Raw genomic sequence first — 16,827 nt, 5'->3', positions numbered from 1 at the left:
TTAAAAAATATATCTAAGTTTATTAAAATTAAAGTTAATGCTTAGGTTTAACTTAACTGTCAAATTTATTTAATAAATAATACTAAACATTGTTCAATATTTAAATTTTATTTGTTCTTCAAAAAAAAATAGCTCATTTTTATCACAATTATTTTTTCGGTTTTCCTTCCTAAACATTTTTTTTTACTCAAAATTAAATTTTAAATAAACGGCTGCATCAAAAATTTGCACAAAACATAAGTTAAACTTTTTTTTTACAATGCAAGTTAAATTGCAGCGATATAATTTTAATAAAAAATATATACAGCGATATAATTTTAGTAAGTGTTTGCAAAAATAATCTTTGCTTTCACAACAATATATATCCCGTCCAGGTTAATTTTTAATTCATATATATATATATATATATATATATATATATATATATAAATATATATAGTTTACGGCTAACAAAACATGTTTGTGGTAAAAAATGGCTCTTCGCTTGTTTGTGGTATTAAAGCTGACAAAATTAAGGTTAGATTATGCCAAGACGCATTAATTTAAAAGACCAGAATGTTTTTAAAAACATTCTAAATGTTTTTATTTTATTTTCCAGGAAAAAAATTTGTGGGTAGTTACCTCCCCCCCCATCCCAAAGGTATTTAGTGGAAATATTGCCAAATATAGACATTATTTTGCAAAAAAAAAACCCAATTGTTGACATATGGAATTACTAGATTGCCAGATTAATTACCAGAGATTACCAGATAATTACCAGAGGTCATCAAAAACTCTATAACAACTAATGCATTTAAAATTGGCTATAATGCCTACATAAAAACAATATAAAACTATATAGGACAACCAGACACTTCTTTACTTACAAAAGAATGTTTATTAATAAAACCGTACTTTGAACTATGAAGATTTTATTTTTTATTTATGAAAATTTATTCATTGTGATTATTTAAAAGAAATTTTTAAAAAACATTTAAAGTAGTATACACTTCGTTTAATGAAGAATACACTAAAGTGTGTTATGTAATTTTACTAAACCTAATAAAAAGAAGCGATTTATTATTTCAAGGCTGAACGGTTTTTTTAAATGTTGTTCTTGCTTTTAATGATGTACATATGGTACATAAGTTGTACATATTTTAATGATGTAAATATATGATGTACATAAGTTCCCTTTTTTTTTTAAAAAAAAAAGAGAAAGTCTTAGAATTCGATCATAAATTACACAACACTAAACTTATTTAAAAAAAGTAAGTAATCTTAAACTCTTTTACCCGGCATTAAACTTTTTCATTAAACTATTTCATTAAACTTTTGATTTTTTATTAAACTTAAACAAAACTTTTTATTAAACGCTCTGTGAGGGAAAACTTCTGATCTTTTTTTTTTGTTCATTAGTTTAGCGTTGCATAATTTATGGACGATCCCTTTGTATAATAAATTATAATAAAAACATGTTTTAAACATTCAACTTAAGTTTCAACTAAACTTAATTGCAGATTGAGAGAGAATAATATAACATTTTTCTTTTTTATAAATTGTTTCTTTGTGATTATAGCTTTCTACTTTTTTTTTCAGCGTAATAAAACCTTTGTTTTTGATAAAAAGAAACAACGCAAAACAGATTTCGACTACAATTAAAATGATGATCTTTTAAAGTAGTATTTCTTCCCCATTATCTCTTTTTAGCTCAAGTTACTTAACAATATTTTTTAACAGCTTATAAAATTTCCCGTTTTTTTTTATTTATTAATTCGTAATTAAACTGTTTCTTATTAGTTGTATTTTAGTAGTCAGACATTTAAATTTTTTTTCTCGAGTATTTTCACTCAAATAAAAAATATCAAAAAAAATTTATTTTACTTGACTACTGATTATCATAGTGGACAACTCAAGTATGAAATATAAACTATTTCAGCCGCCCACAGGGAGATGGGAAAAAAACCAGAGGGTACACTGCTGAGAGTTTATGCTAAGTTGTTTTTTATATAAAATATTTTTTTGAATTTATAGATTCAAATCTAAAACATCATTGTTTAATGCATTATTAATGCTGTAAATGTTTTTACTAAATTTATGTAACAACTAGAGCATTGTAAATGATTTGTTAACTGGAAAATTGTAAATTTATCTAAGAAGACTAATGAGTTGTACCATGTCATTATCTAACCGTTTTGTTGCTACATGGTTTGTGCAATGTTAGATTTGCTTCTTTCTGACACGAAAAAATATTTCTCCTAATGCCCTCACTGGTAAAGATGGACTACTAGTGAAACAATACCTAAAAATTTTTTGCCCAATAACTAAGCTCTGTTTTAACCCATCTTATTTGCACCTACCCACATACTTTTTCATACTATATGCCTAATTTGTAATTAATAATATAGCTGAAGTAGTATGTATTTTTTAACATTAAAAGCATTGAAATAAATAACTTTTAATCATTAAAAATATATTCTCTTTGTTGGGATTATTGCAAAATAAAAAACTTTAGAAAATTTAAAAAAACCTACCTTAAGAGAGGAACTTCTATTGTTGAAACTATAATTTTCTGTAAAAAACTTGCAATTATGATCTAATCTGTTATGTCCACCAAAAATCTCAGCATCAGAATCCAATACAATTTTATATCTATTACAAAACTAAGGCATTTTTTTAAACACAGAATAAAAAATGAAAAAAAAAGCATTTAGCATTTTATTAGACATTTTACAGCTGCCATTTTGATAACTTGTAGCTGATTATATCTATAATGCTAATTTCTCGTAAGAAATCATAAAATTATAATTTCTCATACGAAACTTTTGATATTATTTTAACTATTGTTGTAACTTTATTAGATAAAAAAAGCAGGATAAAAAAAAAGTGGAAAAAAAAAAAGAATAAGATATAGACACACGCACTAATACTAAATAATATTGACTATTTTTGTCAACAACATATTTTAAATGTAAAAGATACTTTCCAGGTGTGTCAACAGCAACACGATAGTCAACAAAACTTTTATGTATGTTGAAATTGAATACAAACACTAATCCTCCCCTTTCAAATGTGATAACTTTATCGCCATTATGTTTACATGCCACATATCCCTGAAAAATTGTGTTATCAGTCTAAACTAACAATTTAAAATGACATATTCAGTTTAATTTTTATAATAGCGTACAGGTTCTGCGTGTAACCAACCATATTTTTCTTCTAAATGCATCATTGCTTTGTCAAACTCATTTAGGTGGTTGAACCGAAGTGTTTTATCTTTTACTAAACTCCATTGTCTTCGAGCATAATGATAACTACTATTATTCCCTGCTCGAGGAAAGTCAAGCCACTCAGGATGACCAAATTCATTTCCAATGAATGTTAAGTAACCCTCACCACCAAGTCCGCATGTAAGCAATCTATAAAAAAATTATAAATTTCTTTGTTCACAAATGAAAATGGTATAGAAAGAGGCAAAACTGTTAAACTTTTTTTGTTCTTTTGTTTTGAAGTTAGAGAGTTGGCTTTGTGTTATTGAGGGCTAAATAAGAGTTGTAAAAACTTATAAAAAAAGTAGCTTCCTAAACTTTAATAACCGTGTTAGGAGATAAATACATAAAAAAAAACCAACAACAACAAAAAAAAATTATGCATTTTTTAGTGAGTTGATAAATTAAAATCAAAAAATATAAACCTATTCTTAAACAAAATAAACTTAAAAATATAAAACAAAATTCTGACAAAAAATTGAGGTGACCTAACTGGCTTGTTGATTACATGAACAAACCACATTCTTTTTTCTTTAAAAGTTTATTTACTTTTACAAACCACTTTACAAAATTTTTTAAACACCAAAAAAAAAAACACCTAGGGAACTCATATTAATATCAAATTACACGAAAAAAAGTCTCTTTTTTGTAAATCATACAAAAAAAAATCTATTTAAAGATCCAACTCACTAGATATATATCAATGAAACACAAAAAAATTTTAATAATAAAAAAAGTATTACCTGATCATTTTATGCAAAGCAATACCTCTTTCAATGACAGGTGTAAGTGGTTTAAATACTGACATATATTCATACATCTCCTTATCCATCAGCCAAAATGCCAATGTTTTGTCACCAACAAGAGCTTGGTCATGTGATTCGACGTATGCAATTGTTTTTTCTTTATAGCGTCGATTTTCTAATGTATGAACAATATTTTGCATGTCCCAGTCTTCATCCCTTTTCTCTTTTAAGATCTTAAAAAAAATTAAATCATTTTTGAATTGTCTTCAAAGAAAAGACTTCCTTTCTGGAAGACATGAAATTATTCATTTAATACTTATTTTGGAATTTGGTTTTTTTTAACTTATTATTACTTTCGACTTATTATTAACTTAAAAATACCAGTTAAAAATTTTCATTGAATTTTATTCTAATAAAACAAAATATTGAAAAACAAATATTTTAAGAACTTCTATAGGTTGATTTCTATGCAACACAAATATTTTTAAAATTTTTATAGGTTGATTTCTCAACAACATAAATATTCTAAGAATTTTTATGGGTTGATAATCAGGCTTGTGGAGACAAGCCGGAGCCGCTGTTTTTTGGCTGAGCCGGAGCCGTAAAAATCTAGCGGCTCTCTTGTATTTTTAATGGAATATAATGTTGTTTTTAATAGTAGACATTCACTCATTTTTGAACAAACTTGTTGAATCAACCGTTTTAAATTATTATAATATCGATTGCTAACATTGCTTTATTGACACTTATATTATGATTTTCTGTTTTTAGAATAGTTTTTTATTAGCTTTATTTAGCCTCCCAGTTGGTTTAATTTTAAATCATAATGCATGTAACATGTAATATTGGTAACATAGTCAAGAGAAATTTTTTGTTTGTTTGTTTATAACTTTGAGAAATAATAATTATATTCATTATTAGTGGCAGTTGGGCGATATTAAAAATGGAATAGGGGAATTTTGTCCACCCCAAACCCCCTCCGCAATTTTAGGAGCAGCCATTGTTCAGTAGCTAGATCTCTTACTTCAGAAGTTAAAAATAAAGTTAATCATTGTTTCTTTTAATATAAAACGTTTCAGGTAATGAGAAACTTTGTCTTAATTTTGGGTGTCATTTTATGATTATTATTGTTATTATTATTACTGTTAAAAAAACTCTGACGAGCAAGTTTATTAGTTGTTATTTGTAATTGATATACTCTTTCTTATGTACCCACGTTTTATAAGTAATTTAAAAAAACAGCAACCAAATAAAAAAGTTGAAACTCGTAAAAAAAAAAAACTGGCGCGAAACCTCTACACTGTTATTATCAAAATACATGTAAACATAAATTTATATATTGCAATTTAAGTGTAGAATTAATAAATTAAAAGTTTTAATCAGAATATGTTCCGCAATATTTTGTTTAAATAATCCTCATTTCTGGTGAGTTAAGGTAACTTATTTTAAAACCTAATAAAGCAACATTAATTAAAAACTTTTTATTTAGAAGGTTCAATTAGTTTAATTACAGATTTATCTTGTTGTTGGTCTGAATAAATCCTAATTAGGATTATATTTTTCAAGTTTAATTTTTCCATTTTAGCATTTTGTTTAAAAAGTTGTTGATGTACATTTAACATGACTGACATGACTAAAAACACCGCAGTTGTAAACAAAGATATGTTGGAGGATGAATTAAAATGCTTTTCCTTCAGTGAAAAGGAAAAAGCATATATTTGCCAGATTCTTGTTGAGGAGAATCAAACTAAAAAAATTTGTGACACGCAAGTTAAAATGCTAATGGATGGAAAACGAGTAAAAAAACCAACTTCAAATATGAAACGTCACATTAAGAAGAGCCACGGAATACTTCATCATAAAATTGTTCAGGAGCAAATTGTTCACGGAAAAAAAAGATTTCAATATTGTTATAGTAACTATAAAAAACTTTAAATATGTCAAAATGGAGCTTCGTTTAACATTTTTAGCGGAGATGGAATAGAAATTTTGACCTGAGATTTCGCAAAAAAATTTGGCATAAAGATCAGTTGTGAAAACATGCGTCAGGAAATTCAGACTTTTGCTGAAAAAAAGCGTTCTGATTTGAGAAGCGATTTGAATGGAAAACTAATTTTCCTAAAACTTGATGGAGCATCAAGACATTGGCGAAGCTTTCTTGGAGTCAATACTCAATTTTTCTCTAGCGGCAAAATATTAATCAAAACATTAGCAGTCATCAATATACATGCCAGACACAAAGCTTAAGATATTCAAAATGCACTTGAAAGCGTACTTGATAAGTTTGGCATCCAAAAAGAACAAATCCTTGGAATTAGTACTGACAATGGGTCTAACATGATTAAAATGGTGAATGATTATGGCAAGACGATTGAGATAAACAAGACTATAGAAACACTGCCTAGAGAAGACCATGATGAAGGCGGAGATGATATTACAGAAGAACAGATTATTGAAGATGCAAGTAGTGAAACTAAGGGTTCTAAATTTTGTGAACAGCAGCATGATGGTTACTTTGACGAAATCTCAAAAAATATGAACACTATTTATCTTCATTGTTGTGGTGCACACACCCTTCAACATGCTGTCACCGATGCAATGAAAGAATCAAAATCAAAGTAATACTTGAGCGTACTCGTAAAGTTGAAAAAGCTTGACGTGCTCCAATTGCTATGGAATTTTGCAAAAATACAAAACCTTTTAAAGTAATTTTATAAATTTTTTATACAAACTAATAAATATGTTTATTTGTTATATTTCAAGAATAAAATATGTTCTATAATATAAGTGGCAGTTATAGACAATGTAACTAGATGGTCGAGTACATTTAAAATGCTTAAGCATCTTTTAGAATTACGTGATGTTGTAGAAGAGCTGGAAGGAAAATATCCAAAAGGAAGTTTTGCAGTGCAGCCATATCAGTGGAAACAAATAAAGGAATTACAAAGTATTCTTGAAAAACCTGCTATTGCTACTCAAATCTTTCAGTTTGAGGATCTCACGCCAGGACACTTAGTCTATGTTCGGGAACTGTTAAAAGAACAGTTAATGGAGGATGATTTTAAGAAATCTGTTTTTGCTAAAGCCATAAAACAATCTATGGAAACTAGGGAAGCAATCCTAATGAGTAACCCTTTTTTCTGTGCAGTGGTATTTGCAGACTTACACTATCAATGTCTTCTAAACAAAGAACAACAAGTATTTTTTCTCATCATTTATTTTGTGTCTTTTAAACTTTGATTAAAAGAGTTTACTTTTGATTACTTTGATTAGAAATTCAAATGTATTTATTATTTTAGAGTTTTTTAAAGCAAATTTATTTTGTTATCTTTTTAAAAAATTTTAGGTAGTTGCTGAGGACACTCTGCTTGGTTTAAAAAAAGATTTATAAGCAAAAGTTTGGTTTTCATAGATTGGAGGAAGATTGTGAAACTTATTCTACCGAGAGTTCGGATGAGAAAATGAAAGACTTGTCTCCAAAAAAGAAAATTTTTAAGAGAATGGAGCAGGCAAGAAAAAAAAGAGTCAGCAATCTGATCAAGGATCTATTCAGAAAATTGGGATTGAGGTGCGAGAATTTAAAGGCGCACTTTGAGTCTACCTAAACTAGCACACAACCTTTTGAAACAAAAAGAAACCTTGACGTGCAAAAAAACTCTGGAAAGAATAGTTTTTCCCTTCGATTATACAATCATCGTGCAAAATTGTCACAGCGCTTCCAATGACGCAAGTTAGAGTTGAGCGGGCGTTTTCAGCACTCAAATTTCTGATGCCAGACCAAAGAAGCCATATGACATCGGATCTTATTGATGATTTGGTATTTCTTAGGACAAATAACGAATACATTTGACTTGTTTGAAATTTAATTTTGTGTTTGAAATACAATGATAATAAAGCAAAAAATTAATATTGATAGAATATTTTATTTTATTTTTTGCCCCCAAATCATTTTTTACAATATAAATATGTGGTAGTAATGGATTCACATTTTAAAAATGAGGGTTGGATAAAAACTAATAGGTGTAGTTTTTATCAAACTTGGGAAACAAGCCTAAATATTTTTAATTTTCATTCAAAATTTAAATTTAACTTATTAGGTCCAGGAGCCGGGAGCCAGACATTTCTTTGGCGCCGGAGCCGAGGAGTGAAAAAAACTTGCGGCTCCACAAGCCTGTTGATAACACAATACATACACAGCGTTGCATTTTTAAACAAAAACTAAATATTTCTCTAATATCATTCTTATATGTCTGGATATTATAGTTTCAGAAAATGTTGCTTTTAGCAATAAGTTTGAGATGAAGAAAAATATTTCAAAATGGTATTTAACTTTGCTTTGACATTCAAAAATAAAGTTTTGGAAGCAGCAAAATAAATATAAAGCAAAATATTAGATATTATTAGTGACATAAACTGACACTTTTTTTTGGAGTTTTCTTAAAAGAAAACTTACTTTTAATATATATATATATATATTTTTAAACATTTTTGCTTTCAACAAGGCTGCAAGCAACCACTAATTAAAGTTGGAAATTACTGGAAGAGAAAAGATGGAGATTGTAGAGCAAGATTACGATTGACAGAAGACTTAAAGGATTGCAAATCATATGAATCAGGAAAGCAAGTGAAGGAAGCAAAATCCAAAGAACTGATGTTTGAGGAAAAAAACTAGACAAATAAGTTTTTGAAGCACTTAGGAACAGTCACAGAAAAAGGATGAGACTTAATTGAATGACGAATAACACGAGAATGAATTTAGTAGATGGCACAAGAGACACTAGCTCTTTAGAGCAGTGCCCATTATAGTATTTGTAGAAAAGAGAAAGAGAAGCAACATTACGACAATGTGATAATGGTTGAAGGTTGGCTGCAAGAGCAGGTCCAACTATGTTTATAATGCGTTTTTGCACCTTGTCTAAAAGAGAAAGGGCATCATTAGAAGATCCGCCCCAGATATGGCAGCAGTATTCCATACAAGGCCAGATTTGAGATTTATAGAGATAGAGAATAGAATCCAAAGTAAAAAAGTTTTGAGCTCAATAAAGAAATGCAACCTTAGCAGATGCTAACTTTGCAACAGATTTGATGTTTCCAAGAAAGATTGGAAGTATGAGTTGGTCCTAGAATATGAAGAGTGGATGACTCATTGAGTACATTACCATTCATATACAATATAACATTTACTTTTCATATACAATATAACATTACAATATAACATACCCTTCATATACAATATAACATTTTTGTTTTTTAATTTTTAATATATATGGGCAATTCTATTTTTAAATTACGTTACAAGTGCAACAACTTTATCAAATATTTGCCTACTTAAACTGGCTAAAAATAAAAATAAATTTGTTTTTTTGATACGATATATTTAACTTACGTAAGTTTTTTAAATTAAATAATATTTTAGCTTTTTTTTCGAACTTTTGAACATAACTTATTTAGAACTAGGCTTTATTTATAGTCCCGGAAATGAAAAAAAAATATTTTTTTGAATATTTGCAAAATAATACAGCTGTCAAAATTGTATATGGCTTGCTTTTTTGATTAAAAAGTCAAAGAAAATTTTGTTAAACTTTCTAGTCTTTCTAGTCTGATAAAAAAAAAAAAATTGAACTTTTAAATATGTTTTTATTTTATGATGTAAAATTTACATGTTTTAAATTTATGAAGTAAAAACTTACATTACTGAGCAATTATTATCATGGATTTTTTATAGTTATTATAAAGAGTTAGATTCTTGAAAGTTACATAACAAAAGAAATGCAGAAGTATTGACACTTATTGAGTCATTCAAATAAGGAAATGTTTTAGTTTGTTGAAAATTTTACTTACACTTTTTATGTTTATTCTTTGTTATGTGTATTGCCATATTTTCATTAGGTTGAACTTTTAAAATGCTGCAAAATATTTACATTAAAATTTTTAAAAATATATTTGACGCAAAAACTTCTATAAGAGTTTATGACAGAAGAGAAGGGGTTAAAAATTGACAAATATAGGATGACGTACTAAACTACCTTAACCACTGCCCTCTGAATCTCCACCAACATCTAACATCAGTGTATGTCACAAAGGATCAGCTCCAAAGTCACCTTAAAAGTCACCCTATCTGCAAACAACCTTCAATGTTGTAGTAACTCCGGCTATTTAAAAGGAAATTCAAAAAGAAGTTGAAAAACAACTGCAATCAGCCTAATCACTTACAGCAGCTTTGCAACAAATGTTTTGTATCCAACACATTGACACAAAAAAAAAGAAAAATGTAGATGTGCCAAGATTCGAAGGGGAGTATCTCAACAAACCTGAAATACTTGAAAGGTTGCAAAACAATTTAAGTGTAGAAAGTGCCAAAAAGTTTTAGGCAAAGCTTCAGCAAGTCAAAATATGGAATGGTACCAATGTGAAAATTCAAATTGCAAGGTTTGGCTATGTCAAACATTTTTGTTTTTTTAATAAAGTGTTGTTTTAATTACACATATATTTGCGTATTTCATTCTCCTCAAATGTCAGTGTAGAATGGAATAAATTTTTTTTAAATCAAATAAAGTTTCATAAAAAACATTTAAAAAAATTATTTGATTTTTATATATTTAAATACAGCTCAATATTCTCTACAACTTTATAAACAAAAAATATTTTTTTAAAATCTTTTTTCCATATTAAAAAAAATTAAAATCCTTAACTACTCCATTTGACCCCATTTTACTCTATTCTTATTTAATTAATATTTTATTTTTATTAAAACAAATCATTTTTTAAATGCAACTAAGGGTTCCTGATGCTAGTATTGGTGATGGCAATCATAGATTCTGGTTGTTGAGATGATGAAGGCTCAGGTTCAAATGACGGTGTTTCAAAGGTATTAGCAATTTTCATCTTTTGATGTCGAGTGGAAACAAGCCAGTATTCTGAAACCCAGTGACTATTTAGGTACGTGTAAAAACTTCACCAGAGCTGAAAATTTTTTTTTGCCATGCCGGCAAACTATATTTTGCTTATCTAGATCACCAGAGAAGCCAATTTCATCAATATTTCACAAATGACATGGAGTGTTTCTGTTGATACCTGCTACATTGAATTCTATTTGCAGTGTGTTGAAATACTTTGTTACTATTTTTTGCGTGCAAGAAGCAGCTCTGAGTGATGAAATATTGCCTATGGCTCCACCGGTTTATGAAAAAGTTATACTAATCTCTTCCTGGTGCACCATTAGGAAACAAATGAGATTGACCTTGGTGTTGAAAACTTGGTGACATTATTGTAAGTTCTATCAAAGCCCCAATCAGATAATTTGATGAGCGTATCTACCAAAACCAATTCAAGTTGACAATCTCATGCTTTCAATCTAATTGTTTCACCTATGCTATGGACACTACTGTAAAGAGTTGCTACTGGTATGCTGAATGATTTAGTAGATTTGTTAAGTAAAAATTCACAGCTTTGTAGTTTAACAACTGTAAGCGCAACTTGCTCTTCGGTGTATAGTTGTTGTTTTTTTTTGCATGTAAGTTGTTTCGAGGTATATTTTATATTAAAATAGATTTAAAAATAACCCATTTGAAATTTATGCACAAAATTTATAGAGATAACTTGGTCACTTGAGACTTAATTAATAAAAACCGCATTTAACAAGAATGTAACTAGCGAATTTCATTCATTTATCAGAATCATTTAATAAAAGCAGTCAGTAAAAGTCATTCATTTAAATTCAGAAAAATTTCATTTAAAAAATTTTTTCAATACAAAAAATTTATAGTTAGAGATTTATTGGTCACTTGAGATTTAATAAAAAATGCTGCATTTAAAAAGTGAGCTATTGCTTCACCTATTATTAGCGTATTTCATTCAACCCCACAGTAATATAAATCTTACTCAGAAAAGTATTCTCTACAACGTGATTTAAAAATATTTGCAAAAAGATTATCTGATAATTAAGAGCAAAAGAATAAACATTGTTATAACTATTTCATTCTACCCGCTATTTTATTCTACCCTGTTTTAATCTATATTTTAAAATAAAAAATATTTCATTCTTTTATTTGTTTCAAATGCATTATAGTGAAGTTTTTTCTACTTTGACCTGGCCATTATTGACATAAAAGTAATATCTTTTAAATTTTTTGCTTGCTGGATAATTTTTGATATTTGCAAGTACTGATTGAAGGTACAATTGCGTGCTGACTTTTCTGAGACAGCATTATTACTAAAAATGTGATTTTCTTGTTTTTTTTTAAATGAAATAAACTCCAATAAGTAATCCAAATTTGCAAGTAAGGAGGTCTTTGTGTGAGTGTTAGATACAATGATGAAAGTTTAAAGACTTGAAATTTGATTTTGTCCATAGTTTGCAGCTTGAGGTTCATTCTGACATAATCAACCTGAATAGTAGCAACATTCAATAATGGATTCATGGATTTAGTAATGCTTAGTTTAAAACATTTAAATTGGTTACGCTTGATACTGGCATGAGTAGTGAATTTTTCTCTCATACTCATAATGTGAGTATGAAAGAAAAATAATTAAAAAACATACTTTTAAATTAAAAAATGATAATTAAAAAAAAAAAAATTATTTTAAACCTCTTGGGAATTGCAATGAAAAACTTCAGTGTTTATTATGTAAGCAACAAAAACTTAATGAAATAGTGCCAGATCTTTGGTAAATGCATGTAGTTTTAACTTATATTATACAAATTCAAAATTAAAATGAGATTTTTTTTTACATAAGTAACTTTTTAACTAAGCATCATTATTCAAAACTTTAAATGTAAAAACATAATACATTTAATATTCTTTTGCATACATTATTAAAAAGTTTTTTAACTAAATTTTAGAAAAAACAAAACTTTATCATATTTTTGCAATGGTAGATTCAATCTGCAATGGTAGATTCAATCTAACTGAAGATAAAAACCCAGCAATGCCCTATTTATGTCTTTTAATTTATTCATTAGAAAAATTATCCCAGTCCATATAATGTTAATTTTTAATTATGAAACAGAATTAAAATTGATGATGTCCAAACAAGCATTCAGAAGAAGCAATGCTATTTATTGTTTGCAGTCAGATGATTTCTAAATCACTTAAGAACTATCAATTAAAGAGATCACACACACACAAAAATTATTAGGTAGACACGAAAAAAATCCGGTCAACTTCCAGCTAAGATTTCTCTTAAACCATAAAAGACTTTTATTTCAATTAATTTAATTTTTTAAACTAAATATGTGTACAATAACTACCATCTTAACTTAATTTTAAAGCGCTTGCTTCTAAAGGTGAGTTGCTATGCTAGAGATCAAGTTTTTGAGCAGGTTGATACCATTGTTTTATAGATTTGATTTTATTGGTTGCATTATCCCAATTTTTCTATTACTTCTTATTTAATTACTATTCTTATTTCACCTCTTGATTGTCTGAGTATAGAGCAGTTTGATATACAGCGCTGTTAGATATACATATTTTATTCAATGGTTATGCAAGTTTTATAATTGACATGTTTAGAAACATTTTTTACTGTCAAAGATGCAAAGTCAGAATCCAGAGTCATGGAGTTTAAATTTTTGGTTTGGATCAAAAAACTTTGGACTTTGCATTTTTAAGCCAGAGGATTATGCTATAACTAGAATTTAATCAAACTTCAGAAAAGTTACCACACTTCAGCCATCATACTTCATACTTCATACTTCATTCTTCAGCCATCAAACTAAGTCAGCTGTTAACATACCAACAACTGACTTTATCTGATGACCTGTTAGTCTTGTTGATCAGCAAAAGATATTTTTAAAGGAGTTGCCTCATTTCTCCATTTAATCTATTATTACATTTTCTGTAAGATAATCATAATTTGTTAAACATTTGGGAAAAACTCTTGTCTATTTTACACCCTTAGAGATGTAACACAGACAAAGGTTTTACTATGTTTTTGCTTTTTTGTTTGCGTTTTTTGCAATTTGCATCCTTGAGTGGGGATTAAAACAGGTTGTATTGCCCTTATATTTTTTTGATAGAGATTAGTGAAGTTTCAGAATATAATTGAGTTAAACTTTTTTATCTATTATTTTTTGCTTATTTATATTGAATCTTATTGACAATTTATCATTTTTTCAAACTATTTATATTGATCGATGCTTTAACAAAGTGTTGTTTGTTTTTTATGCTGTTTAAACTTGATTCATACAGAAATTATAATCATAAATCTAACACAAAATACTTTTCAAAATTTCTAAACAAAATTTATAGAAATCCATTTACTTATAACATTAATTAAAGAACAGATAGATTATAAAAACTACCTTGATCCATTGATCTGGTATAGCCATAGCCAATCTATAGTCAAAACCAATACCACCTTCTGTAACAGGTCGGCATAATGTTGGCATTCCACTAACATCCTAAAAAGATATTTATATAATAAACATTTTATTTCTAAATTGACTTTTTTTCTATACATTATTTTCTTTTTTTTTTTTTCTATTATTATTTTTTTGATTTTTTAAAGACTAATTCACTCTCAAGAATGCTGCAAGCAACCATTATTTAAGTTTGAAGTTACCAGAATAATAAAAAATAAAGAAAAAATAAAGAAGAGAAACAGTTGTTAAAGAAAAAGAACACAGTTTGTAGAAGACTTTAAAAACTGTAAATGGTTGCCTGTTCTAAGAGCTCAAAAAATGATAACTTTTTGTCAAGACAGGAAAATATGTAGTTGCGCCATCAGAAAACACTTTAGGTATAAGATTGTCAGGAAAATCATTAAAACAGATGGTAAACAATACAATACCAAAAATAGAACCTTGTGATACTGCAAAAGTTACTGGAAATGAAGAAAAGTGTTGGCCACTGAGGATAACTTTAAAACTTTCTGTTATGATAGTTTACAAGTCAGACCAAGAGGAGCGATATATTAATTATCAGAAAGTTATTAGAAGGCAAGAGATTAGAAAACTGTTAGTTAAAGACTCAAAAAACTTACTAATAATAAGGAAAACACTGATTGAATGATAGATAAAGAGGTCAGAGTGTTCTCCACAGTTTTTGAAAATTGGAACCACAGATGCCATTATAGTTAGTAACAACAAGATTTTGTTAACATGTGTTAAATAGTTTATAGAATAAAAAAGAGAGCTCTTGAAAACACTTTTGAAAGAATGTGAAAGAAATGTTGTCTGGACCACAAGGAGTAGGAGCTTAGGTGAGAAATGGATTAACCTGTTTTTCTGGAATGATAGTAAGAGTATGGCAATTAGATACAAGGCTCAAATAAGAGGGAAACAACAAAAAGAATCCCAGTCAGCTTTATGGCAAATCGTATGATGATGGGATGAGTCTAAAGAAGTAGCACTAGAAAAAAGATTTAGAGAGAGCCTAAAATCTTTGCAGTTTGTTTTATTGTTGTGTTATTGTTGTTTTATAGCTTTTTACAAAAGTTTTTAAAAACTTTCTACAAACTCAGAAATACAAAGAACTTTGTTCTGAGTATCTATATTATAAATCTTTCTTAATTCCAACTATTATGTTCTCTCTTTAAAAATGTTTTTATCGTCAGCATGAACGTATTAAATAGATTTCTACAAATTATTAAAGCGGTTTAAATATTGTAATATTTGTGTTTTTACTTTTTTAAGGATCATTTTAAGTAAAAACGATTTTTTCCCCTTGTTCTCCTTTAGATGGTCTAAACCACTTAAAGGAGAACAAGGGGAATCTGAACAAAAGCGAGGTTTAGAGACAATTTTTTCTAATTTTTTTATTTTATTTACTCACAACAAGGCTGCAGACAACCACTAAAAAGTGGGGAGTTATTAGAAAACAAAAAATAGCTTAAAGAGCAAGGAAACAGTTGTCAGAAGACTTGAAAAATTGTAGCTGTCATCAAGATAAGCAATTAGATTGTTTAAAAGGAAAACACTAATGATTAAACTGTAGACTACAAGTCCACAGTAAAATCAGATTACTTGTAATTAGATTGTTTTCCTTTAAACAACGTTATTACAAATAATCTTTTAAAATCTATTTAAAATGTCTATAAAGATTTTATGTTATATAACTTAATATAATATAAATGTGGTATGTTATGGAATTCTTAGTATGGCTTAAATTTTTAGACCTGTGAAATTTAAAGTTCTTAAATGCTATTTTTATATGAGGACTTTGCTTGGTGCCGGAATTATTTTAACTATTGCAAAGACATTTAAACAATAGAAAATTCCTCAAGAAAATAGTATAAAAAAAGCAACAAATACAGTTTTTATGTTTACTTTTACTTATTGAGTAGAGAACATTATAACTTTGAGTGAAAAAAAAACATTTATATTTATATTTTATAACACAATTATATTTTGGGTTTAAACACTTTGTAAAAGTTTTAGAGCTTTTGATCTGTAAAGTTTTGTAAATTAAAAACATTTTTTAGTTTTATTTAAAACAATTTGAAACTAACTGACTGAAGAAAATCCCAAAGAAGTTCAAAAATAGATTTTATAAAAGTCTTAAATTCTACAGTCATTTTACAAAACTTTTTACGTACTTTGAGAAAAATCCAATTAAAAAAAATTATTAGGAAATACTTTTAATGATACGTTTTTTAAAACTACAACTTTTATGAATTTTTTCATAATTCTTCAAGAATATTCATTCAATAACATTTGTAGGCATCTAAATTAGCTTATTTTGCAAAAAAAGTCAAAATTTATTTTTATTTACCATAAGGTAATAATAAGCTTTAATAAGCTTAGGCTAGGTGGAGGAACTTTTCAAAAATTAATAAACAAAGGATAATAACTACCAACATTGTGATCTGAAGATGAAAGCAAATTTAAAAAT

The 16,827-nt window shown here is 27.7% G+C and overlaps 1 protein-coding gene across 1 annotated transcript in view; it reads right to left on the bottom strand.

The window, feature by feature from the left end:
- Positions 1-16,827, bottom strand: part of LOC136071945 (1,4-alpha-glucan-branching enzyme-like) — a 68,634-nt gene that overhangs the window by 12,810 nt on the left and 38,997 nt on the right. The window contains exons 8-12 of the mRNA XM_065797853.1: positions 14,298-14,396; positions 3,992-4,227; positions 3,167-3,398; positions 2,962-3,092; positions 2,514-2,631 (exon numbers count right to left, since the gene is read on the bottom strand). Coding sequence (XP_065653925.1) covers positions 2,514-2,631; positions 2,962-3,092; positions 3,167-3,398; positions 3,992-4,227; positions 14,298-14,396 — 816 coding nt within the window. The remainder of the gene's footprint in view (positions 1-2,513; positions 2,632-2,961; positions 3,093-3,166; positions 3,399-3,991; positions 4,228-14,297; positions 14,397-16,827) is intronic.

Source organism: Hydra vulgaris, chromosome 05 (assembly GCF_038396675.1).
Source record: "Hydra vulgaris chromosome 05, alternate assembly HydraT2T_AEP".
Taxonomy (NCBI): domain Eukaryota; kingdom Metazoa; phylum Cnidaria; class Hydrozoa; order Anthoathecata; family Hydridae; genus Hydra; species Hydra vulgaris.
The sequence above is the reverse complement of the archived record's forward strand: the minus strand, read 5'-3'. Positions and strand labels throughout refer to the sequence as shown.